Source organism: Physella acuta, unplaced genomic scaffold (genome assembly GCF_028476545.2).
Source record: "Physella acuta isolate Inbredline_101_S28 unplaced genomic scaffold, ASM2847654v3 ptg000544l, whole genome shotgun sequence".
NCBI lineage: Eukaryota > Metazoa > Mollusca > Gastropoda > Physidae > Physella > Physella acuta.
The window spans coordinates 1,124,527-1,151,281 of NW_026732063.1; the positions used below are offsets into that span (position 1 = coordinate 1,124,527).

Below are 26,755 nucleotides of genomic sequence, written 5' to 3' on the forward strand. Positions count from 1 at the left end.
CTATTGATTCTCTAAATTGGTATAGTACTAATTTTAAAATTAAAATGAACATATAAAAATGATTTATATTTGATGCAAGGCTCAACTAAAGTAGACAGATGAGAGAAAATTTAATGATTGTAAACATTTGGCTGAAGACTTGATTTTCACTTCAGCTGAGCTATTTGGTTTTGCGATGCAAGGCTGTGTGCTAACATATTTATACATACAAATACATATAAATGAATACACACACACACACACATATATATATATATATATATATATATATATATATATATATATATATATATACTTGATAGCTAAATAGATGTTTTAATAAGTGTGTGTGTTTAGCATGTTAATTTACAGACACAATGTTACTAAATACAAACAAAAACAAAAGGATTCTAATACGGAAACATTTTTTTAGCGCAATTTCCATTCTGGACAATTGCGTTTATTAACCCGTCATTTCTGGATGGATGAATGGATGGATGAATGTATGAATGTGTGTCCGCAGCTTTAAGTCGTATCTCCTCCTCAACGAAGCAATATCGAGGACTAGTTCCAAAAGCAATTATGTTAAACAAGTTACGAGGATGAACTTAGGCCATAAAAATTCCGGGTTTCTTTCATGGATTTCCCGGAAAAGCCAAAAAACCTCAAAAAATGCAGTTTTTGGCCCATATCTCGGCAACCAGACCACTTAGCGACTTGAAACATGTACCAATCGATTTCTGCCATTAGTTAGAACAATATTGCCGAAGAAAGGTTTCAAAAATATCCTTTCGTTCGGTCACAAAACATATTTTGAATTAATTAAAATTTGGACCGAATTAGTAGGCATTTTTATCCAACCACACGTTCAATAGCTGCGCCATCACGTTCAATGGCTGCGTCATCACGTTCAGTAGCTAGGCGCGCAATGGCTTTTAGTCATGTAACTCTATTGTAAATAAAACATGTATTTTAACCAATAGTTTTACTAGCCCTGCTCTTGATTTACGCTACGACAGAGCTATTTTTAGATAACATGAGGAAATTGCGCTTAAATGTCATTAGACTTTTTAATTAACTTGTTTTCAAATTAAAGGCAGTAGTGATCAAAATGACAACAGTTCCTTGCAGTATAATAAAAAAATGCCTTAACAAATTTATAACAAAATAATGTTTTTAATACACAATACGTTTTTTTAAAATAGTTCATAATCATGTAGTGCCAGATACACGTTTATTTTTAACACAATAAACATACGAACATTGAATTATATGATTTTGACTATACACCAAGTCTCACATACAGAGAAGTATAAAAATTATATAAACATAGCTATCTTATAGTCTATAGAGTTAGAGATATGAGTTCGATGTCATGAAGTAAGACAAATTATTGGTGAGCACGTTAAAAAACCTAGAACTCCCAAACGATAACTAAACAAATAACATATAAATTACTCAAGTTTGTGTAGACATGTAGTCTACAAACATAGTAAGTTGTTAGCGTGTGTTTAACATGGTGGTTACATATTTTATTGTTTTGAGAATTTACCATCCACAATGTTTTGTGTTGTACTTCTATAAACTAACGATAGTAAAACCACTGTAGCCGGATAACTTTGCGCCTGGCCCTGCGGGAGACATTTTAAAGTAAAGTTCTTGACCTTTCTTCATGTCAACAACCACTGACCCAGCAGCGCTAGTTTTGGCACATTTTACTTCTATAGTTTTACACCATATGTCTCCAACCATCACACCAACTCTAATCAGTTTATCTCCCCATTCATTTAGAGTGACACAGACAAGATATAAACCATCATGTGGTGATACAAATTTTCCTGTTGTTTGGTTAAAATGTTGACCGTTATATTCACGTACTTCACTAAATCTTGAAATAATTGATCCAATACTGACAGGTGTGTTATTAGCAAGCTCCGCATGACAAGCATATCTTTTACCTACACGTGACTCTGTTGATTAGAAAACATGTAAGATTTACATGTTTAACTTCATAGATGCTCTGACTATTTGATTCATACAATGTGCATTTACATTTTAAAAATAATTAAAATGTGGATGATCAGTATCTATTACATTTACATAATTGTATCTAAGACTACAAATTTCAAATATTAGTTTAATATCGTCTTAGGTTAGTTTAACGTTTAGTAAAAATTTAAAATATTAGTTTAGTACCGCCATAGGTTAGTTAAACGTTTAGTACGTGTGTATCACGTAACGTAATATGTAACTAGCATAAAACAAACGGCAGCTCTGTAAATGTCTTACTGTACTAGGGTAGACCGCTGTAGGTCGACCCCCGACATACCAGGTGGTGTAATGTACCAGGTGAGGAAACAAACACCTGACGGAAACCCACGGGTCTAGAGACTGGCTCTATGGGTGAGTGAAATGTTCTATTCTTTAGCACGTTATGGTCTGTCTGGCTAACGAACATCACGTGATGGTCTGTCTGGCTAAAGAACATCACGTTATGGTCTGTCTGGCTAACGAACATCAAGTTATGGTCTGTCTGGCTAACGAGCATCATGTTATGGTCTTGCTAACGAACATCACTTTATGGTCTATCTGGCTAACGAACATCACGTTATGGTCTTCCTAACGAACCTCACGTTATGGTCTGTCTGGTGGTATAATTTGTTTAAAAACGTACATATTAGATTGAAATCTTTGAACAATTTTGAAATGGCATCTTCAATATTTTCCACCTAAAATATATATTTTATAGATTTGAATAAAGAAGTCACATAGTTTCATAGCACATACAATTGCTGCAATGAAATTAACTTTGGTATGGCAAATTGTAAGAACAGAAAATAATTTGAAGCATGTTTTAAATTATAATTGTAAATGTCTTGCTTAATTTAAGAAAACATATCTTATTAACTGGTTTATTAACAGAGTTTAAATATTTAATGACATATTTATCAAAGTCGCAATTTTATTTTTAATAAATCACTATACATATACCCTCGTTTTTCTTTCTTCCCTAGTTTCAAAGTTCTGATTAAAGATTCGAATCAGTTTGTCAATGGGCATCAATCTTTGTTGTAGTATTGTGTACATCACACTGTGCTAAAGAGCAGAAGATTCAATTAATGCATTTAAATTTTGATTATTTTTATTGCACATTAAAACTAACATAAACATGTGTTTTAAATCTAGTAATAATATTAAAGTATAACTGGCGATAAAGCTACAAAGTTGTGTTTTGATTTAATCAGGTTATTAAATGTGAAATAAGTTATCTGGCCAGTATGTGTAAAATTGTGTACATGTCATTAGCAATTTACCTTTTCTAATTGTGTTGATGTGTTAAGCATGGTTTTATAGCTCTCTTCTTGTAGGTTGGACATCTGATCTGAATGTCTTTTAATTTCTTGTGTTATACTATCAGTTGTATCTGCGTGATCTTGCATCTCTTTATTTATTTTGTGGAAGTTGTTTTCATATTCTTTTATATCTAGAGACAGTTTCTCTAGTGTGTTGTTTGACTTGGATTCTTTTTCTTTTAAACTTTCAATTTCTTTGTTCAGCTCCTTTATTTTGTTATCTTGTTCACTCATTTGTTTTCTGAGGTTTTTAAAATTCTGTTTTTGTTTTTTAGTCAGTTGTTCGATGTTTACCCCCATGTCAGTCTGTTCTTTTACAAAGTTGTATCTCCATTGTTTTATTTCTGATATGTCATCGGTAGACTTGTGTTGTGTGTCCTATAGTGAAGATAGTGTTGTTTCAAGATAGGCGAGTCTACGCTCTAGGTCAGGATGTTCTTCAACTGAGAATAGTAAAATATATAAGTTTATAATTTTAAAGGAATGAAATGTTTAAAAAAAGTAAGTTCTTAAAAAAAGAATACACAACAAAATTAAATTAGTTTTCTTTTTTAAAATTAATAAGTATCAAGCCGTACAGGTTTTAACATTATTTTCGGCTTATAATGCAGCTACTTAACTTGTTATACCAAACAAAACTAAGAAATACCAGCTGTATGAGTGACTTGTGTCTTGAGTTGTCTTGGTGAGTCTACTGTTAGAAATGTTGCTGTTGTCTCTCTGTCAGAATGTGGTAAAGATGGCGTCACTTTGTTGACACGCATGGTGTCTTCAGCTGCTTGATTGGGATTTAAAGTTAACAATGATTTTGTGGTGTATACAATATGTTTTACTAGTTTAGCTAGTTAAAATTATAATCTATATACTACTAAAACTCAAGTTTGTTTACATGTTTGAATATTTATTTGTTTGTCTGATTTCGTACGGTAAAGAAACTGCTCTATATGGGGGGCTGTAAAATAGCATGTAGGTAGAGAACAGTTTTTGTTTGCAGACAGACTGTTAATCACACATTTATTTAAAGACGTTAATTAATTTATTGATTTATTCATAGGTAGATTAACCACATTAAGTTTTTGAACAATGGCTTAAGTTTGACTGAATAGTGACGTTTGATAACTCATTTTGTTTGTTTGTTTGTTTTTTGATTTGTTATTGGGGAGAATCTGCAATATGTGTAGAGCTGTAAAATAAGATTTTGGATGGTAAATATTGTTCTTTCTTAAACACACTGTTAATTACAAACTAATTTAAAGCAGTTAAGTAATGTATTGATATATTCATTGGTAGATTAACCACATTAATTATAAAAGTTTAGAACAATGATTTTAGTAATAGTTAAAAGATTTTGTTTTTTACAACAATGTTTTGAATAATTTTTCTTAAGGCCTATATGTGAATGATACGGTTGACTATCAGGACCTCGCGGGGCACAGGGCAGATGAAGTAGAGTTCACCTGTTTCTATGTTCTCAGCATATGAAGGGATAGTGTGATCAGAGCCATGCTCGGCCGGAATCGTTTTTTTTTTAATAAAAACATTTCTGAGACTTGGCGGGGCACTGGGCAGGTGAAGTAGAGTTTAGTAGAGTTTTTAAAATATAAAAAACGTTTTTTTGAATGTTGGATCTGGTTATTTTGGGATGATAAGTGCTGACAGACGTGATGTCATTTATGGATGACCCCCCGAAACCCACAGTTATCTAACTAGATAACGGGTAGTCTAGTTAATCTATAATCTAATGAATACTCTGATGAAAAAAAACTTTGAACATGAGCCAAATGTTTAGAAAAAAAGTCTTTTTAAACGTATAATATATATATATATATATATATATATATATATATATATATATATATATATATATATATATATATATATATATATATATATATATATATATATTACATATGCTGGGTTTTTTTTACATGAATAATTAACGAATTTATAAGTAACATGTGTTAAATTATTACTTTACCAAAGGTGTTTTAAAAAACATACAGCATTCTATATTCCTTTAAGGCTCTTAATAGGGGCGGAACTATCATGCTACCAGACCCAGCAATTCGGGGTTTGGGTGCAGGAAGTTTAGGGGACCCAACTCCGACCAAAAAAACAATACATTTTCTTTTCATTGATGTTTTTTGTGCACTTTGATGGTGGTTTTGTAAAAAAAAAAAGGTCTACTATAGTTCTAATTGTTCTACAGTAACCAACACACACTGTTGCGTAGAATTGTTTTTTATAATCTTCAAGAGCTGGTTTGAAAGATAGGCTAATGTTTACACCACTTCCATGACTTACTGTCCTTCTTTAAAATAGGGGTGCTTATAAAGCTCATTTAAATAGTTCTGTACTATGTAAATTAAAAAGCTATTGATTCTCTTGAGTATAATTTAAATAAGACATACTAAAGAATCGTATATCTATAAAATGAATGCTTTTAAAATTAATAATATAAGTCCAAAAAATTATAAAAATTAACATAACGCGAGAAACCATTGCACAAATAAAGCTTACGTGTTTATGTTCTTTTGACAAGCTACTCTGCTTTGCTACTCTAACAATTATAAAACACGTTTATTTCATGCCCGAAATTATTTTGGGCTTAGGCCTAATTTTGTCTGGTTTGGTGTCTCAGTGTGGTAATACATTGTAATGAAATAGTTAAAATCACTCAGGAAATAGATTTCTTAAAATTTAATGAGGCAGGCTTCCAATGTTTATATATATATATATATATATATATATATATATATATATATATATATATATATATATATATATATATATATATATATATATATATATATATATATATAAAATAAAGTTGTCGGGTGCTCGATAGGGCATGTCCCGGCGCAGCAGACGCTTCAATTTTGGCATGAGTCTGCCTTGGGGCGATAGAACACGAGGGCCGGTGCCGGTTGGCTGAAAAACCATGAAGAGGGGGTAAAAAATGACTTCAACTGACCGGCGCCTTATATGGGCTAGGCCTGTATCACGAAAAAAAAACTTTCGTCCAAAGACCCCACTTGAAATTTTGTGAGGCGGTAGGAGAACGCCTTGGGGTGTCACAAAAAACTCGCCATGTCCGGGAAAAAATCGGGAAATGTGTAAAAACTGACCAGTCGTATTTTCCTATATTATCGATGTATTTTATGGAAAAAACAGAGGGTAATTTCAAAACGGATTTTAGGGCACTTACCGTCTTTACATCTGGCTAATTTTTAACATGCTAAAAAGTGACCGCGAGAGAAATTCTCTTTGTATGAGCTCTATTACGAAAAAAAACTTTTGTCCGACGAACCCCCTTAAAATTTTGTGAGGCGGTAGGAGAACGCCTTGGGGTGTCACAAAAAAACTCGGCATATCTGGGAAAACTTCGTAAAGGGGTCAAAACTGACCAGTTGTATATCCCTATTAAATCTTTATATTTTATGGGAAAAACAGAGGGTCATTTCAACGCGGATTTTAGGGTCCTTAATCTCAGTATGTCTGGCATTTTTTTTTTTGTATGCTCATATGCAAATGGCTTGACCTTTAGGGAAAACTGTCGGTTTTACTCAAAGCACTCGACGAGTCCACGAGGGTTAAAAGATGACCATTTAATATTATTTGAGGTCGTAGACGACCCTAGAGGGTAACAAGAAAACTTTATTCCCGTTGGAAAAAGCCATTATAGTCGTTAAATACTTCCAGATACCGTATTTTCTTATATAAGCATAGCAACTGTTTGTTTAAAAAAAGTAAACAAAGACATAAGTCATTCGTTCAATTTTAAAGGGAGGTAACTTTTTAAAAATATTTATTTTTCAAGCAAGTGTATACTATTTTAAACATAAACAGAAAATGACGAAGTATAGCATTCGTTTCAGTAAAAAATTAAGTTGTTAATTAAGGTACGTATCCTAATTAAATAAGTGAATTAATTTTAAAAGTCAATGTAATATAAATTATGAAATATACTGTTCATGGAACCTCTGTAATCTAGTTCCATTTTAGTCATACATTTCGAACTTTCCAATATTTTCTATGACAATTGACTTTAAGCAACAGAGAACAACAACATTTTCTCCAAAATTAGCATTACTGTTTAAATTTAAGCACTTCACACCTCAGCCGTCACTAAATAATTAAGTATTCAAATTCTCAAATGTTTTTGAAAACCTAAGCGAAGCTAAGCAGTATGCCTAGTATATATATATATATATATATATATATATATATATATATATATATATATATATATATATATATATATATATATATATATATATATATATATATATATATATGGGGGATGGGGGGGGCAAAAATCTTTTTGCATCGGAGCCTTATTTTGACTAGTTCCACCACTGCTTTTCAACCTTTTCTTAGGATGAATAATATTACGCAATTTTTTTTAGGATTTACAAGACAGAATAAGGGGATATCAATTTTACATAAAGTAAAACTGATAGCATATGAGTGGACTGTGAAATTATTTCCTTTTTACATAGATTTTGCAATATCTGCAACTAAACTAAAAATCAATTTTGTCGCATTTATTCATTTGGAACATGTGGATGCGTAAAAAACAGGCTTTGTGATCACAGACTTTGAGATTTTAAATTATAAAAACTATTAGGTATTAGAGTACTGACATAAAATATGTGACGTCACATCCAACAAGGCCGTGGCTGCTCTGTCCAGTTCTTGTGATAGCTCGATGTAGCTGACAGATGATTGGTCAGTTTTTTCTTCTAGCCACGCCTTACTTTTTGCAACAACCTGGTTAAAGCAAACAACAACATAATTGTCAATTGGTCACGTGTGGCAGAGCTTTATTCCTAAACACGTGTTGTTGTTCTGTGTTTTTTAACACATGCACTTCGAAAAACGCTAAACCTACATTATCGTGAATAAAATGATTTTTACATTTTAAGTATAACGAAGACTTTTTAGTTTGTAATGACTTACATTTTTCATATTTTCCAAAACAGGTTCCAGAACGTGTATCTGTTCTTCCAAATATTTCTTGCGCTCTGTAACACGCTTGACCTGAATTCTTGAAGGCATCTAAATGTTAATAACACTAAATCTTAAAAATATGTTAACTCTGTCATCATCACTAAACAAATCTAAAGCAGTGTTTCTTCTGGCAGATAAGGCTCTATCCCTGTCAACACTAAATATTAAGAGCGAAGAAGAAGAAGTGTTTCTTCAAGGTACCCCCCTCCCGAAGATAGTCTACCGCCCCCCCCCTAACGAAATATCGAAAATATATATACTTTTAACAGTGTCCCCCCCCCCCCTGGAAATTTTAGTTCCGTAGGGGGGATAATTAAAGCAAAGTAATAACTGCTCATTAAAATAGTTAGTCCAGTGCATTTGTCATCAATATCCGTCAATATGTAGATGACCATATCGTAAAGTATTCTTGAATAGGATCTGATGGTGGAGTTACTCTTAGCATAACGTATTTTTTTAATGACTAAATCTTAATCCTCTGCGCTCATCCGTCAGAGTTAAATCCCTTAGCTACTGAAGGTACTTATAAGTAAGCCTAGCACTTTAGTTATTATTTTAAGTTCAAGTTAATCTTTAAAATCATTTATATATTTATAATCTTCCTTGAGTCACGGATAAGTTTAGTGTACCAAAACAATATAATAATTTATTGTTGAAGAAAAATATTTCATCCAGAAATTAATTCAGTAAATAAAGAGTTAATTATAACAATGAAATAAAATCTAATAAATGAGTCATAAAACTACCAAGACTAAGTTGTTGTCCTAAATTATTAAACTATAACTGGCAATCCACAATTAAATGAAAACTACTTTAAGTATTGTTATAGCTTTTATAGATCTGAATACTAAAGTCACAGGTAATTATGTAGTACATATTAGAAAAAATGCGATAGTTTTCCTTGGCTTCACTTATGTAATTTCTGCTTGCTAAAATTATACACCTGGGTATTTCCAATTTTCACTTTCATTATCTATCCAGCGTTGTGATGAACTATTTCATAATTTATATGTGAATTGCCTAAACCTACAGTAATAAAATACATCTTTTTATAAAACAGTCTACATACTTTTCAATTAATTAGTATATTTTATGGAAATAATGTAATATCAAAACTTATACTTAAGACAATATAATAACTGAGTTAGAATTAAAGAAGTAGAAGTGCTTTTTAATTTGTTTAAAATTCATTATTTTTAGGTTGTTTGGTTACACTAAAAGTAAATGCTATTTTTAAACAGATTAAATAGACTAAAGAATAGAAGTACCTCAAGTAGTGCTAGTCGTGTTGTGGGGCGAATCAAAGGACCAGAATTGTGTAGAGTAGTTGAACTTCCTCCGTTAAATAATAGCGGGTTTTCCCGATCGCGTTGATATTATTAGAGTTATCTCTCTTGTAGTGATGATTTAACTACGTGTAGATCAGCTACAACAAGAAATCTATATCATCAACAACTTTCGATCTAAATGTAAGTAAATAATTGTAGATCTCAAACACATCGTTTTAATTATTTACACAGCCACTAACGTGGGTTAAGTTAAAATGCAAAATTGAAGCACGATTTGTCATATGCAAGCTTGAGCTGAAAGTAAAAAACATCATTTAAGTCAGGGGTCTCCAAACTTTTCAGTCCGAGGGCCGCATTGACTATTAAATTTCAGTTCGGGGGCCAGTTTCTACCAGGCATGTCTTTGATTTTTCTGGGCAAAGTTCCTCAGCCATCACCCAACTAACGTCTTTTCTGTGGACAAAAAGATCTCCGCGGGCCGGATGAGAGGACATAGCGGGCCGCATTCGGCCCGCGGGCCGTAGTTTGGAGACCCCTGATTTAAGTCACATTTTGTCTTGCAGTTTAAAATTTAACTGGGACTATTGAATCTGCAGTCATTTGCTATCAGAGGCGTCGCGACCCAAGCCGGCGTCGGGGCGAACTATCTATTTCTCCCCCTAACTCTAAAATCATAATTATTGATGTTAGTGAAAAATAACCCCCCTCTCCCCCCCTCCCCCTCCCCCACCGCAGCAGAGGCGTAGCGACCCCTCCCGGCGCCCGGGGCGAACTTTCAGTTTGGCGCCCCCCATATATATATATATATATATATATATATATATATATATATATATATATATATATATATATATATATATATATATATATATATATATATATATATATATATATATATTGCGTGTGTGTTTGTGTGTGCGACAGTCAGGAAAAAAAATTAACAATTACGCTTATTGTCGTTCCCTAAAACTTCACTGGACGCCAATTAAATTCCCATTAAGATGCCGAAACGAATAAAAAGTAGAAAATCAAAAGAGCTTAGAACAGTGGGCTCCATCGAACCCGAGAGGTTTGGTAATTCAGTCTTAGGGCTTCCGCGGAGGTCAAGACACACAGCCGACTCAAATGATTCACGATCGGATTTTGTCAGTGTGGACGATACAACTATAAGAAGGGTTCGGTGATTGCGCATATGAAACTGGTGGGGTTCGGTACTCCAAAAAGTTAAGAACCACTGCTTTAGAGTGTATTTTGTAGAAGGTGCAAGCCTTATTTGGTCTACTTTTGGTCGTGTCTTTAGAACAATTTCGATAATAGTAGGCCAATATTGCAATTTAGAATTATCAGTTAGGTTAAACAAAGTAATAATCAGTACAATATACTAATTTTCTTCTCTCATAACATTTCGGCAAAGAGTGTCGCTTCCCATCCATCCGCTCCGACAGTCTGCTATTTTACTGATCGGATAGCGATACAAGAATCCGTGATATTTATTTCTCTTTAATGCAGTGATCCAGGCAAGATGTAATGCAATCAAGTAAAAGTATCTGATCTCTCACGATCAAGTTGAGAGAACCGTAAGAATCGTACAAAGAACTAGTCGCGTTATTACTTAGCAAAACTGGGTAGTGAAATCGTATATTAAGTGTTAATAAGTTAATACAATTGATTTCTATTCTGAGTGTTAAAAGAGTTATCTAGCAACCGATCCAGTACAAATCCTGCGGTTTTTTTTTTTTGGTGAAAAGGCACACCACCATCTTGGACAAAAATGGTAGAGCGGAATTTTAAACGTCACTAACTCTTTTTTATGTTACACAATCGTAAAATACGCTTTAGTTCAATGGGTTTCTTTTCTGAGTGATATCGGTTATTTATTCCTTAATCCGGTGTGATATTTTTCCGATTTTAGTCTTCGAAAAAGCGCCCCCCCCCCATCTAGGAAAGCTGGAAAGCGTTTTTTTCCGGTCACGGTTTCTTAAAGATATACGTTTTACAGTTACACAATCAAGGTAGAAAGCAGTTAAATCAGTATGCAAAGGCTCTCAGTCGTTAAATTTCTTTACTTTGACTGTTTATTAATCAAAACTGCAGCTTAAAATGAGCTTTTAATTTTTTTTCTATCCCTTTTGGCGCCCCCCGTAGGGTCGGCGCCCGGGGCGGCCACCCTCCCCGCCCTCCCCTAGCTACGCCTCTGCACCGCAGCACCAGTTGAAAAGGTTGGTACGCTTTAAACAAGTCACTACTTTTTTTTGGTGTGTGCATTTCAATACCTCAGCTATCAATGCTTTCTACCCGATTTGACGCCCCATTAATTTCGGCGCCCTGTGCGGCCTCTCCACCCACCCTCCACTAGCAACGCCACTGTAATTTTAAAATGAAGCCTTATTTAGCCTATTTATTACTTACATGTAGATGTTACTTTAAAATGAACATTTATTTAGCCTATTTATTACTTACATGTAGATGTTACTTTCAAATGAACATTTATTTAGCCTATCTATAACTTACATGTAGATGTCTGAGTACAGCCCCACCCATGAATCTTTGAACATTTTGTTGGAACTGTTAGAGAAGATGCATGTTCATCTACATCAGGGGTCTCCAAACTACGGCCCGCGGGCCGTATGCGGCCCGCAAAGTCCACTCATACGGCCCGCGGAGATCTTTTTGTCCAGGGAAAAAAATGTCTGCTAGAGGTGGCTGAGGAACTTTGCCCAGAAAATTCAAAACAATTTGAAAATGTAGCTATGAGCTATGGGTGCAATATACTTTTGCACACCGTGTTGCAGACATTGGTGACTCAAATAGTGAAAAATGCAAGCACGTTTCACTATTTTTTTTATTGCAATGGATGAGTTGCTAGACAGTTGTTCCACCTCTCAACTGCTTGTGTTCATTAGGGGTGTGGATGTAGACATGAACATAACACAAGAGCTGGATTTCCTACATAACATGTATTTCACTGTTACCGGAGAGGATATATTCAATGAGTTAAAGAAAACATTTGCTGATTATAACTTGGACTGGACTAACCTCAGTTACCTGACTGTTGATGGGGAAAAGTACATTAGTGGCATAAAAAAAAGTCTTGGTTGGACAAGCGAATGAGAAAAATATTCTACAACCAATGCTCCTGCACTCTATTATTCATCAGCAAGCTTTAAGTGCTAAATATATGGACATTAGCGATGTGCTGAATCATGTGATGAAGATGGCGAATTTAATAAGGTCACATGGGCTCAACCATAGATATAGAATACGTGAAGAATAATTTGAGAGCAAACTTGGACCTCGAGTGTGTTGTCGGTCCCCGACAGTGTTTCTTTCAGATTTTTTTTTCTCTGGGGGGGGGGGTGCGGCACTTGAAATGTGTATATATTTCTATATAGACTATATTTTGTTGGGGGGGGGGGGGCGGTGGAGGTTTTTTTTTTGGGGGGGGGGGGCCTCCATAACACCGAAGATATGCCTTGAAGAAACTCTGGCCCCCGAACTTATATTTGATAGTCAATGCGGCCCTCGGTCTGAAAAGTTTGGAGACCCCTGATCTACTTAATACTTTCAGTGACTAAGTCACACAGGTACGTCAAATTATTATCTAATTATTTTTAAAAATACTTTCTAAAATTCTAAATCGAACTTATGGGAATTATACAACTGTATTTTAAATAACTCTGTATGTTCTTGTATGGTTATCGTCATTGCTAACGTTAAGAGCGGTTATTTTAACTTAATTACTAATTAATGTATCTATCTAAGAAAACTATTTACCCACTATTCTACTTATGCAGGGGCGTAGCGAGGGGGGGGTGCGGACCGCACCGGGTGACACCATTTAGGGGAGTGACACCAAGGCAAAAAATAGCAAAATATATAGAGAAAAACTTGAGGGGGGGGGGGGGTGCAAATCGAAAGTTTGGCGGGGGGGGGGGGTGCAAATCGAAAGTTTGAGGGGGGGGGGGGTGCAAATCGAAAGTTTGAAAGTTTTGTCCCCGGGTAGGGTCGCAACGCCTCTGAGGGGGGGGGGGGTGGCCATTAAGTGCCGCACCGGATGACACCCTACCTCGCTACGCCACTGTACTTACGCTAATTAATTAATTCGAACTAAAACCAGGAACTGAATGTATAAAACGTCTGACACTGAAATGACATTTAAAGATGTAGTTGCCATGGTAACATGCGCGAATGCTACATAGATAGAACATGTAGATATTATAGCTGGTAAACTGAACATTTGTATCTTGCTTTTAGAATTGGCAGCTACATTGATATGTTCAACCTTACTAAATTAAATTATATATTCTTACCAACGAAATACTTTTTATAAGTTTAAAATAGCCCATCTTTAGACCAAACCATATTTTTACAGAATACAACATGCAGTCTACTAAGACAGTTGTACAACACAAGACACCTGGTGTAACAGACACCAAGGTATCTCAAACTGATGAGAGGGGTTTCTGAAATTAAGAACAAATATTAGCTTAATAGGTGTTGAAACTATTGTCGTCTAAACAGTTATTAACTGTTTAAATTTAAAGGAGTTGTTATAATACACTAGTTTAAAATTATTTTGTTGTTGTTAGTCTATGGAAGTATCTCTCAGGTAAATGTTTATTTAAATTTGATATCAAATTATATTGTAATCAGGTCTTGCATCAATTTGGTGCAGGACTAAATCGCAGCTACTCCCGACGTGTGTGATAGTTACCTTTAAAGTATGTTATTAAGGGCATCAGGTAGTATCCCTGACCCTTTGTGCAGGACGCCACTCAACAGATCCCTGACCCTCTGTGCATGACGCCACTCAACAGATGCCTGGTGCTGAGATAGTGGCTGGGGAACACTGGGAGCCCGATCACACCCTTTTCTCTGTGGTTTTCTTGTACTGGGCGTGTTGTAAAACAAAATATCACATCCACCAGTACCCAACCGGCAGTACATTTATAGGCTTACGTTCATGTATTATAACTAAAGTCGTCTGTTTAGTGTCATGTGCACTTTAGGCTACATGCAGAGGTATTAATAAATGTGTTTTTAAAAATATTTTAATAATGACCATTTATCACACACACAAGCCGCCTATTCAAGCCACACAGATACACATGTGGACTCACACATGGTTAAAGATTACATGACTAATATCATCTATCAACAGAGGCCATCGAGTGTAAGCCTTACATCTGTGACATCTACATAGACAACACACCGGTAACTGCTGGATCAATTATTTCTACTTTTCAACTTGTGTGGGAACCTAATGGCTATCAATTTAATCAGACAACATAAAAACTTGTAGCACCAGATGATGGTGACTATCTTGTTATTGTAACTTTACAGGGGCGTGAAGATAAACAAATTACAGTTAGTGTTTTAAAGGGAGATAACGAATTGCAAAAGCAAATTTGTGTAAAGTTTGCTTTTTTCTCTGCTTGTGGCTCAACAGTTGTTGCCATGAAGAAAAGAGAGACACTTAACTTTAAGGTGCATGAATCAGATGCAGGACAGTGGGTTCAGTATTGTTAGATTGTGACTTAGTGTTCTTATGTAAACAAATAAATATTTCTCCTGTTTTATTGTTTTAGATAATTGCGTGAAGCCATGCTTCATGCTGGGAGTGGGTTCAGTATTGTTAGATTATAAAATTGTGTTCTTGTGTAAACAAATAAACCTTTCTCCTGTTTCAGTGATTTAGATAATAACTGTGTAGTCAGTGCTTGGTCTAGATTTATATGTGTTGTTTCCTTCTAGAGCAGAGTCATGATGTCTTCAACAGATTGTGTGTGTTACTAGGTGTCGTGTAAAGTTGTCTACAGTTTTGGTTATTGATAGAGTTTGATTACATGAGAAAATGGCTTCGTGAATTCAGCTTACTTATATTGATTATTATTACTAAACGAGAAAAATGGCCCGTTGAGGAAGGATACACCGGGCGCTAGGTTGATAGTGCTGTCTCTTTTCTCTAAACTAAAACCAACCCACCCACCCCCACACACCACCCCCCACCCCCACCCCTCCCACCCACACCCACCCCACACACCACCCCCCAACCCCAACCCCACCCACCCCCACCCCACCCCCACCCCCCACCCCCACCCCACCCCCACCCCCCACCCCCACCCCCAAAAAAACATGTCTACCGTCCCATTCAACGAAATATAATTATATACTTTTTCCAGTGTCCGCCCCCTCCCCGAAAATTCTACCCCCGCCCCCGAAAATTTCAAGTACCCCCACCCCTCTCCGGGGAGGAAAAAGTCTGAAAGAAACACTGGTGTCGCGCTTAGCCACTACCCGAAGAATTGCATTAAAGAAATTGCAAGAAAACCACTTTTTAGATTTGACACATTAATTAGGCGGTAATTTTATTATAGAGTATCGATGAAGAAATTTCTTTTGAGTTGGGGAGGGGTGGGGGGGGCTCAGACGTTCTTACGCGGGGGGTGGGGCTTCGCCCCTACCCGAAGAATTGTATGCAAAAAACTCTTCACGCAAACCATTTAGATTAGACAACATTTCCTTTTTATTCAATGTTTACGCGATAATCAATGACGTCATTATATTACTGTGTGCACTTTCCGCCTTGAGATTATTTTCAACTCTATGCTAAATGTGTCGACGTCATACTTCGTTTTCGTTTCACTGTGCAAGTTTTTAATTTCCTTGTGTTTTCTCTAGAGCGTTCTTGTCAGATAGAATTTTTGCTTATGTTTTCTCTAGAGCGTTCTTGTCAGACAGATAGATAGATAGATAGACAGACAGCGAAACTATTATTATAGACAAGACTGGTGTACAACTACTTCCCCAACAAATGAAGTTTCACACACACACCACCCCCCCACCCCCACCCCCCCCCCCTCCCACCCCCCAAAAAACATGTCTCGTTGAGGAAGGATACAACGGGCGCTAGGCTGATAGTGCTGTCTCTTTTCTCTAAACTAAACCCCCCCCAACCCCCCCCCCCACCCCTACCCCCCCACCCCCCAAAAAAACATGTCTACCGTCCCATTCAACGAAATATAATTATATACTTTTTCCAGTGTCCGCCCCCTCCCCGAAAATTCTACCCCCGCCCCCGAAAATTTTAAGTACCCCCACCCCTCTCCGGGGAGGAAAAAGTCTGAAAGAAACACTGGTGTCGAGCTTAGCCACTACCCGAAGAATTGCATTAAAGAAATTGCAAGAAAACCACTTTTTAGATTAGACACATTAATTAGGCGGTAATTTTATTATAGAGTATCGATGAAGAAATTTCTTTTGAGTTGGGGAGGGGGGGGGGGGGGGCTCAGACGTTCTTACGCGGGGGTGGGGCTTCGCCCCTACCCGAAGAATTGTATGAAAGAAACTCTTCACGCAAACCACTTAGATTAGACAAAATTGCCTTTGTATTCAATGTTTACTCGAGAATCAATGACGTCATATTACTGTGTGCACTCCCCGGCTTGATATTATTTTCTACTATATGACGTCATACCTCGTCTTTCGTTTCACTGTGAGAGTTTTTAAATTGCTTGTGTTTTCTCTATAGCGTTCTTGTCAGATAGAATTTTTGCTTGTGTTTTCTCTAGAGCGTTTTTGTCAGACAGATAGATAGATAGATAGATACACAGACAGCGAAACTATTAGTATTAATAGGTGCTATGCGCTTTATTTCACGCTATAACTGCATTCAGCCTTCTTTTATTTCTGCATTTTCTTCCATAGCCTGTGTCCATCCAAAAATAAAGTTCAAGACAGCTGCTGTTGGGAGCCGGACGTTTTCCCGAAAGACACTTGCCCGAATGCCGTTTGCCCGAAGGCCGATTTCCCGAATGGACACTTGCCCGAATGCGACAAACGCCCGAATGGACACTTGCCCGAATGCGACAAATGCCCGAATGGACACTTGCCCGAATGCGACAAATGCCCGAATGGACACTTGCCCGAATGCGACAAATGCCCGAATGCCACTTGCCCGAATGCGACAAATGCCCGAATGCCACTTGCCCGAATCTCGCAGACAAATTAATTGCACACCAAGTGAACGCGAAATAAAAAAGCGCATAATAGTGCGCAATATTATTAGTACTTTTAAAATTTACATTAGTTTTTTGAGAAATCGGAAGTAGCGTAAATTACTACTTCTGGTCAACGGAAATTACTCAAAATTTAACAGAAGGTAGATAATTAGATCTTTTACTTACATGTGAAATTTCATTTATCTATCTGAAATAGTACTCAAGTTATAGGCTTTTGAAAAATTCAAAGTAGAAAAAGTACCACTTCCGGTTATCGGAAATCGCTCAAAAGTTGATACGGATCTACGATTTTGATAAAATACTTATATATGAAATTTCAACAACCTAGCGGTAACGGTACTCAAGTTATCGTGTTTACACACGGACACACAGACAGACACACACACACACACACAGACATACGGACAAGATTGCAAAATTATGTTTTTCCGTATCAGTGAGCTGTAAAACGTCGAGATTTGTAAAAATCTCGATTTTTTTTTTTTTTGCACGATTACAATACTTTCTCTATACTACGTATATACGAGAAAGTAAAAAACACTAGAATCCATAATGTTTACATAACTTTGTCAAAGACCATAAATTGAAACACTAGACCACTAGTTTAGTACTGTCTTTAGTTTGTGTGGTGTTAGGTTATTATTTCCTACGTATTGACACTACCAGTTTAGTAGGTCAATTAAAACGTTACAAAACGTACAACACATGTTATATACGTTATGCTAATACCGGGTCTACGACAAATTCCTGAAAGACACTTTCCCGATTGCCGTTTGCCCCAAGGCCGATTTCCCCAATGAACACTTTCCCTAATGCGACAAATATCCGAATGAACATTTGTTAATATCAAATAGACATTCTTAATCAATTCAAGGGCATAAAAAACAAATTTGTTTATATTTTTTTAATAAATCGAGAGTGATCTCCCCTAAACTTTCATGAATATTCTTATATAAAACAACAGGGGATGGGAACTCGGGATATAGTTATGATTTTTAATCCATTTTAAATACTTAAACTTTTTAAAATAGAATAGAATCTCATAGAAAAAAGAATTGCGCACCAAGCGAACGCCGAATAAAGATGTGCATAATAGTGCGGAATATTATTAGTACTTTATAAATTCACATGCATTTTTTGAGAAATCGGAAATAGCGTAAATTAGTACTTCCGGTTAACGGAAATTGTTCAAAATTTGACAGAAGCTAGAGATACAGATCTTTTACTTACATGTGAAGTTTCATTTATCTATCTGAAATAGCACTCAAGTTATATAGGCTTTTGAAAAATTGAAAGTAGAAAAAGTACCACTTCTGGTTATCGGAAATCACTCAAAAACTTATAACTATCTACGATTTTGATAAAATACTTATATATGAAATTTCATCAACCTAGCTGTAACGGTTGTTTTACACACACAGACACACACACAGACACACAGACACACAGGCATACCGACAAGACTGCAAAATTATGTTTTTCCGTATCAGTTAGGTGTAAAACGTCGAGATTTGTAAAACTCTCGATTTTTCTTTTTTGCACGATTAGAGAGAAAGTAAAAATGTGTATACTTTTAAAATTTAACATTTAATGTTTGGAAATTGAGAAATTGCTGTAAAAAACTTTATTCTTTAATAGTGTAATGCTATGTTGGCGGCGGTGTTTTTATACTCTCTTGATGCAAGTTTTGAAAACCTTGTTTAGTCGACGTGCTGCGGCGGTTATATAGCGTTTATGACACGGTGTAGTCGGCGCGGCGTCTCTTTACCAGTGTTTCTTCCAGACTTTTTTCTCCGGGGGGCACTTGAAATCTTCGGGGGGGGGGGGGGGCGGTAAACTTTCTTCGGGGGGGTGGAGACTGTTAAAAGTATATATTTTTTATATAAATTATATAAATTTCATTTCGTTCGGGGAAGAAACTCTGCTCGTTACATTGAACAGAGACGCGTTTGTTTGATTTATTGTGTTATGCTTAACGTGTGTGGTGACTATTTCACAATTGAATAAAGTGCCTTAGGCAGCGAATTTAAAAACTAAAGGTAGTCGATTATATTTCATCTTCATTTAATGCACCTTGTTTAGATAATGTGTTGAAGCTATTACTTAATACAGAAAGCGAGAATCATTTAAAAACATCAGATAAGTGAAAATTATATTTTCATCTTGTTTTATAGATAGCAAATAATGTAGGCCCTACACTTTCTTTAATATAGGAAATACTAATTAATTCATAATGCCTGCTTGAAGATATTAAATAGTATTTTGTTCCCTTTCAATTTGGTTAGACATTTATTTAATTATCAAATTTCAAATTTAAGTTGATTAAGAATGACTATTTGGTAATCTGTAATGTTACCATTTTTCGGGTAAAGGCCTTCGGGCAGGTGTCAATTCGGGCATTTGTTGCTATCGGCAATTGACCAGTCAAGTAGTTTAAATGTATATGGTTTATCTATCGAAACAAAAATTAATAGAACTACAGTTCTTCTGTTGTTTTTAATAATGACCGATAACAAGAGCTGCATAATTCACCTTTTGTATTTTTCATTTCAGGTTGCAGTCAATTAATGAGATATTAAAATGTTTGAAATGTGACAATTATCAATGTTTTTAAGTTATTATTTTATTATAGATTCAATCCCTGTCTCTAATGGGGCATCGTCTTAATATAAGAAATATAAAGGGATGACGTGACGTTATTTGAAATTAGTTTACTTAAACTGCAACTCAGTAAATATCGAACGGTACTGTGGTAGACCGCTGTAGGTCGACCCCCGACATACCAGGTGGTGTAATGTACCAGGTGGTGTAATGTACCAGGTGGTGTAATGTACCAGGTGGTGTAATGTACCAGGTGGTGTAATGTACCAGGTGAGAAAACAAACACCTGACGGAAACCCACGGGTCTAGAGACTGGCACTATGGGTGAGTGAAATGTTCCATTCTTTATCACGTTATGGTCCGTCTGGCTAACGAACATCACGTTATGGTCTGTCTGGCTAACGAACATCACGTTATGGTCTGTCTGGCTAACGAACATCACGTTATGTTCTGTCTGGCTAACGAACATCACGTTATGGTCTGTCTGGCTAACGAACATCACGCTATGGTCTGTCTGGCTAACGAACATCACGTTATGGTCTGTCTGGCTAACGAACATCACGTTATGTTCTGTCTAACGAACATCACGTTATGGTCTGTCTGACTAACGAACATCACGTTATGGTCTGTCTGGCTAACGAACATCACGTTATGGTCTGTCTGGCTAACGAACATCACGTTATGGTCTGTCTGGCTAACGAACATCACGTTAGGGTCTGTCTGGCTAACGAACATCACGTTATGGTCTGTATGGCTAACGATTAGGTTTTTAAAATTAATTGTTTAAGGCAAACTTACCTATAAGATTCAAATCTTTGGACAATTTTGAAATAGCACCTTCAATATTTTCCAGCTAAAATAGTATTTTATAAAACAAATGAAAAAATTCCATAGTTTCGTACAACATACAATTGATGCAGTGATTTTAATTGACTAATACATATTGTAAGAATAGAAAAAAATTTAAAGCTTGTGTTTGTTTTAAATATATGTTATTAACTTGTCTATTTACATAGTGTTGATAATTAATGCATGATTTATCAACGTCGCAATTTAATTTTTAATAAAATTACTTCTTATATACCTTCATTATTCTATCTTCCTTTTTCTCCAACTTCTGGTTAAAGATTTGAATCAGTTTGTCAATAGGTATCAACCTTTGTTGTAGGAGCTTGTTCATTAAAATGTACTAAAGAGCAGAAAATTGAATAAAAGCATTGCAATTTTAATTATTTTTACTGCACATTTTAACTATCAAAAACATGTGTCTTAAAATTAGTATTGTATTTAATGTATAACTGTTGATACAGTTAATACGTTGTCTTTTGATTTAATCAGGTTATAAAATTTGAAATAAGTTATCTTACCAGTATGTGTAAAATTGTGTACACACATAATTAGCAATTTTACCTTTTCTATTTGAGTGGATGAATTAAGCTGGATTTTATAACTCTCTTCTTGTAGAGCAGCTATCTGATTTGAATGTCTTTTAATATCTTGTGTTATACTCTCAGTTTTATCTGTGTGATCTTGCCTCTCTTTATTTATGTTGTGTAAGTTGTTTTCATAATCTTTCATATCTAGAGACAGTTTCTTTAGTGTTTTGTTTGACTTGGATTCTTTTTCTTTTAAATTTTCTATTTCTTCGTTCAGCTCCTTTAATTTGTTATCTTGCTCACTCATTTGTTTTCTGAGGTTTTTAAAATTCTGCTTTTGTTTTTTAGTCAGTTGTTCAATGTTTACCCCCATGTCACTCTGTTCCGTTACAAAGTTGTCTCTCCATTGTTTTATTTCTGATATGTCATCTGTAGACTTTTGTTGTGTGTCAAGTAGTGAAGATAGTGTTGTTTCAATATAGGCGAGTCTACGCTCTAGGCCAGGATGTTCTTCAACTGAGGATAGTCGCAAATATAAGTTTGTAATTTAAAATGTCTGGAACCGTGATAAATAGGTTCTCAAAACATCGTTAAACGTAGAAACGTTAATATAAAATATTTTAAAAATTAAAATAAAACAAAATGTTCAAGTTTTAACATTTCATACATTATAGTATGCTGCTGTTTAACTTGATATACCAAACAAAACTAAGACATACCAGCTGCGTGTTGAACTTGTGTCTTGAGTTGTCTTGGTGATTCTACTGTTAGAAATGTTGCTGTTGTCTGTGTGTCAGGCTGTGGTAAAGATGGCGTTGGTTTGTTGACATCCTTGTTGTCTTCATCTGGTGGATTAAAGTTTAGAATTTTATTTTTGTTACAGTTTAAGGGATAATGTTTAATTGTACATACAATATTTCTAGTATGCTACAAAGTGTTTTAATTTTTACTATATATTTTTTTCAAATTTAGGAAACCAAATTTTATTGAAATTATAATTCGCTTAAACATCTAATCTCTTCCTTCTGTTAAATTTTCCAGGTCTACATATTTACATACTAATTTATTTTAAATTGATTTACAAAATAATTTATTTTCAATTGAACTAAGAAGTGAATATCCAATTTATAAATTGAAAGTGTAACATTGATTTGTAACCAAAGCGTTTAAAGAAAAATCTTATAACATTCTATTAAGTTATTGCTACCTAACTCTCTTTATGAGTAAATAAAAAATTATAAATGTTAATTACGTGTTAGTTTGTTCCTATATGTCAATCTCTAAGAAAATAAAACGTAGTGTAATAGTGAATCCAGAGTGAAAATAAATCCCTTAACAATAGTATGTCCCATTTCTATAAGGTAAATTGTAAGATTCTTTGCATTTTCCTTAAACAAAACTTTTAGGCTACATGACAGCAGGCTTAGATATTTTAAATTATAAAGTGAATTAAAAAACTGACCAGAAATATGTGACGTCACATCCAACAAGGCCGTGGCTGCTGTGTCCAGTTCTTGTGATAGCTCGATGTAGCTGACAGATGATTGGTCAGTTTTTTCTTCTAGCCACGCCTTACTTTTTGTAACAACCTGGTGATCACAATTATAAACATTATTTCACCTGGCCAGGTTTTGTATGGCTGTTTTATGAGAAAATGTCAAACTTAAACACTTACTACCGTCTAAATGTTACTTTGTTGGTTTTCAAATATTAATAAGTATAATAAGTTTTAATTTCTCTTTATATATATATATATATATATATATATATATATATATATATATATATATATATATATATATATATATATATATATATATACTAGCGTACCCGTCCCCCGCGCGTTGCCGCGGGGATAGAAGAAAGTTTGACTAAATGTATTAGATTCTAATCGGCAACCTTTTGAAGCGGAAGAGCCAAAAGTTACAATTTTCAAAATTTCCCTGGTTTTAAAGAGCCACTAACATTTTTTTGATTTCAAATATTTTATTTTGTATTAAGATTATTAGTATTTGTTCAAGGAGCTGGAGAGCCGCATCTTGATATCAAAAGAGCCGCATGCGGCTCGCGAGCCGCAGGTTGCCGACCCCTGTATTAGAAAGATTTCACCAACACGTTACCAATCATATGTTCTTAGACGCGTGGCCGTCTTTTCTAAAAGTGAGTTATTAAAATGTAAACAATGTTTGCGCTTAAATCATAAATATCGGGACACAGGTTTACCTACATTACCGCATGTAAACATTGAGTGTACATTAATCACTCACCGAAATAATATGGTAGAAAACACTTCGGTGACCGCCCATGTGTCAGAGACGTACAGGGGCGCTCTCAGGGCCCACAGCCCCCGATTACACTACCGCATAGGCGATGCGTACGACCCCTGGCTCCTTTAAAGTAATAGGCGCCATCGTACCAAATAGCATCCTGTTAATAATGATGCAGATTTCATCATTCGCTTAAGTGCCACAAATGAACAGGCTTTTTTTTCTTTAACACGTAAAAAAAGTATTTGACATGTTTTAAACATCAGTGTGACTGATGCGATATGCTAGCGTTACTAATGGTCTATTATTAGATGCTCGATCTCAATTTCTGACTGGATAGTCGAATAGTAGATGCTTATTGCATCATTCACAAAGTGAAGAAACTCTACATTAGGCTCCTCATATTCAAAAAGCTATTTTTTCATCTTTGGCAAAGTGACGAAACTGTACAGAAGGATTTCCTTGCGTTACAAAGTTATTTTTAGAAGACTGTTGTAGTTCTACCGCTGAATATAGTAGTACCCCTTACTCGCTATGCAGGACGCTCGATTAACGGATGCCAAGTGCCAACATAGTCGCTCTAAAACTCTGGGCGCCAAACCGTGTATTGACGAAAGTTGTACCCTATATGGCGCCGCCCATAAGAAACTTTAGTTTTCTTTTTCGCTGAAATATTCTCGGGAGTATTCTCATCTACTCCCTAAAGTTTCATGGCACTCGGATGAACCGCATCCGAGTTTTATTTTTTATATACCGTGTATAGAGAAAAAAATCGCCCCCCTGGGGGCGCCGCCCTTGCAACATTAAACAATATTTTTTTTTACAGAACCCTACCATTGAGTGATCTAATCATCTCCCCAAAGTTTCATGGTACACGGAGGAACGCTGTGAAACCGAAATAGACTTTTATTTTTATAAAACGTATATAGAGAAAAATTGCAGCCTCCCGTGGCGCCACCAATGCGAAATTAAAAAAAGGATTTTTTTTACAGAACCCTTCCCTGAATTGTTCTAATCAACTCCCCCAAAGTCTCTTGGCTATCGGATAACGGTGTCACACCAAAATCGACTTTTTAAAAAATATACCGTATATAGAGAAAAATCGCACCCTCCCGTGGCGCCGCCCTTGCGAAATTACAAAAGATTTTTTACAGAAACCTTTCCTAGAGTTTTATAATGACCTCCCCAAAGTTTCTTGGCTATCGGATGAACGGTGTCACTGCAATTCACTTTTATTATTTTTATATACAGTATATTGAGAAAAATCGGACCTTCCCGTGGCGCCGCCCTTGCAAAATTAAGTTTTTTTTTTACAGAACCCTTCCCTAGAGTGGTATAATGAACTCCCCAAAGTCGCATGGCTATCGGATGAACGATGCCAAACCAAAATCGACTTTTATTTTGATATACGGTATATAGAGAAAAACAAATCGCGCCCTGCCGGGGCGCCACACCTGCGAATTTGAAATTTTTTTTTTCGCAGAAACCTCCCCATGAATATTCTCAACAACTTCCCAAAGTTTCACGGCGATGTGATGAGAGGTGTAGTAATGCATAAAGGACAGACAAACACACATACATTGCTTTATATATATATATATATATATATATATATATATATATATATATATATATATATATATATATATACAATTAGCTTTATTTTACTTTTGGAAAATGTGTTCAGAGAAATTTAAAAAAAATAGTGTTATAACAGAAGAGCGTTATAAAATTACCAGTAGATTTAAAATGTTTTTATCTTACATTTTTCATAAGTTCAATGGTAGGTTCCAGTACTTGTATCTTTTCTTCCAAATATTTTATCTGTTTAGTAACAACCTTGACCTGAATTCGTGTAGGCATCTGGTTTAAAATTAGAATCTTCACTTATTACATTGTTTTGCTAGTCTCATAAGTCAATGTGATAGATAACAGAGGACTGAGACATTTGGTTTAATGCCAATCCTTAGTCTCCTTTGCTTTGGACGGACTTGTTGTAATAATTCATATTCATTGAACATAATTACACAGGTAAAATAAGAGTAGCATGATGAATAATCGTGAATAATCGTTGATGCAGAGAGACAAGTGCAAATATAATATGTAGATCTGCAGACACGTGTGCTAGCACCTGTGCAAATATTTATGTACACCTTTCTCCCCCCCCCCCCCTCCACCTACCGTATGACGGCTGCAACACAGCAAAAAAAATATCAAGGTGTGACCCCAGAGTTGCAAGATTTATGTAGAAATGATTTTGTTTGCAGTTTATAACTAAATATAAAGATTTAAATACACATTTATATAGAAAGTAAAATAAAATGTAACGTACTTTGGTTATTTTTAAGATTTTAGGGATATTTTTCGTTGTGAATACTATATTTGAGGGGAGGGGCGTTGTCAAGAATTTTGTTCGCGAGTATTTGTAAGCAGATACGACTGTTGTCGATGTAGATACTTGAAGTGAGGATATTTTAGACGTATTAACAATGTAAACTAATACCTCAGTTGGCTACTGCTTGTGTTTGAAAACATAAAATACATAACACTTTAACTACGTATCGAAACTTGTCAAATGTTGTCTAATTGACTTAAACTGAACTGAAAATACAAACCATGCGATAAATAAAATGGCAACAAATCACATCGATAGTTTTACAAAATTGCCTTACACGAATTAAATTTTAAGACAGTCATTACCCTGTCTACGACACGCTTTTAATTATTTTTATTAAATAATTACCTATTACAGCGTTTAAACGTGTTATTCTATGAAAATATTTCTATTATATATATATATATATATATATATATATATATATATATATATATATATATATATATATATATGTTACT

General features: G+C 35.2%; 1 protein-coding gene across 1 annotated transcript in view; it reads right to left on the minus strand.

Moving 5' to 3' along the window:
• LOC131946101 (filamin A-interacting protein 1-like) overlaps positions 1-26,755 on the minus strand; it is a 27,323-nt gene continuing 568 nt past the window's right edge. Inside the window, exons 2-9 of the mRNA XM_059306743.1 lie at positions 25,664-25,762; positions 23,095-23,221; positions 22,352-22,477; positions 21,667-22,148; positions 21,341-21,445; positions 21,055-21,109; positions 1,858-1,949; positions 1-27 (exon numbers count right to left, since the gene is read on the minus strand). Of these exons, the coding sequence (XP_059162726.1) occupies positions 1-27; positions 1,858-1,949; positions 21,055-21,109; positions 21,341-21,445; positions 21,667-22,148; positions 22,352-22,477; positions 23,095-23,221; positions 25,664-25,762 (1,113 nt within the window). The remainder of the gene's footprint in view (positions 28-1,857; positions 1,950-21,054; positions 21,110-21,340; positions 21,446-21,666; positions 22,149-22,351; positions 22,478-23,094; positions 23,222-25,663; positions 25,763-26,755) is intronic.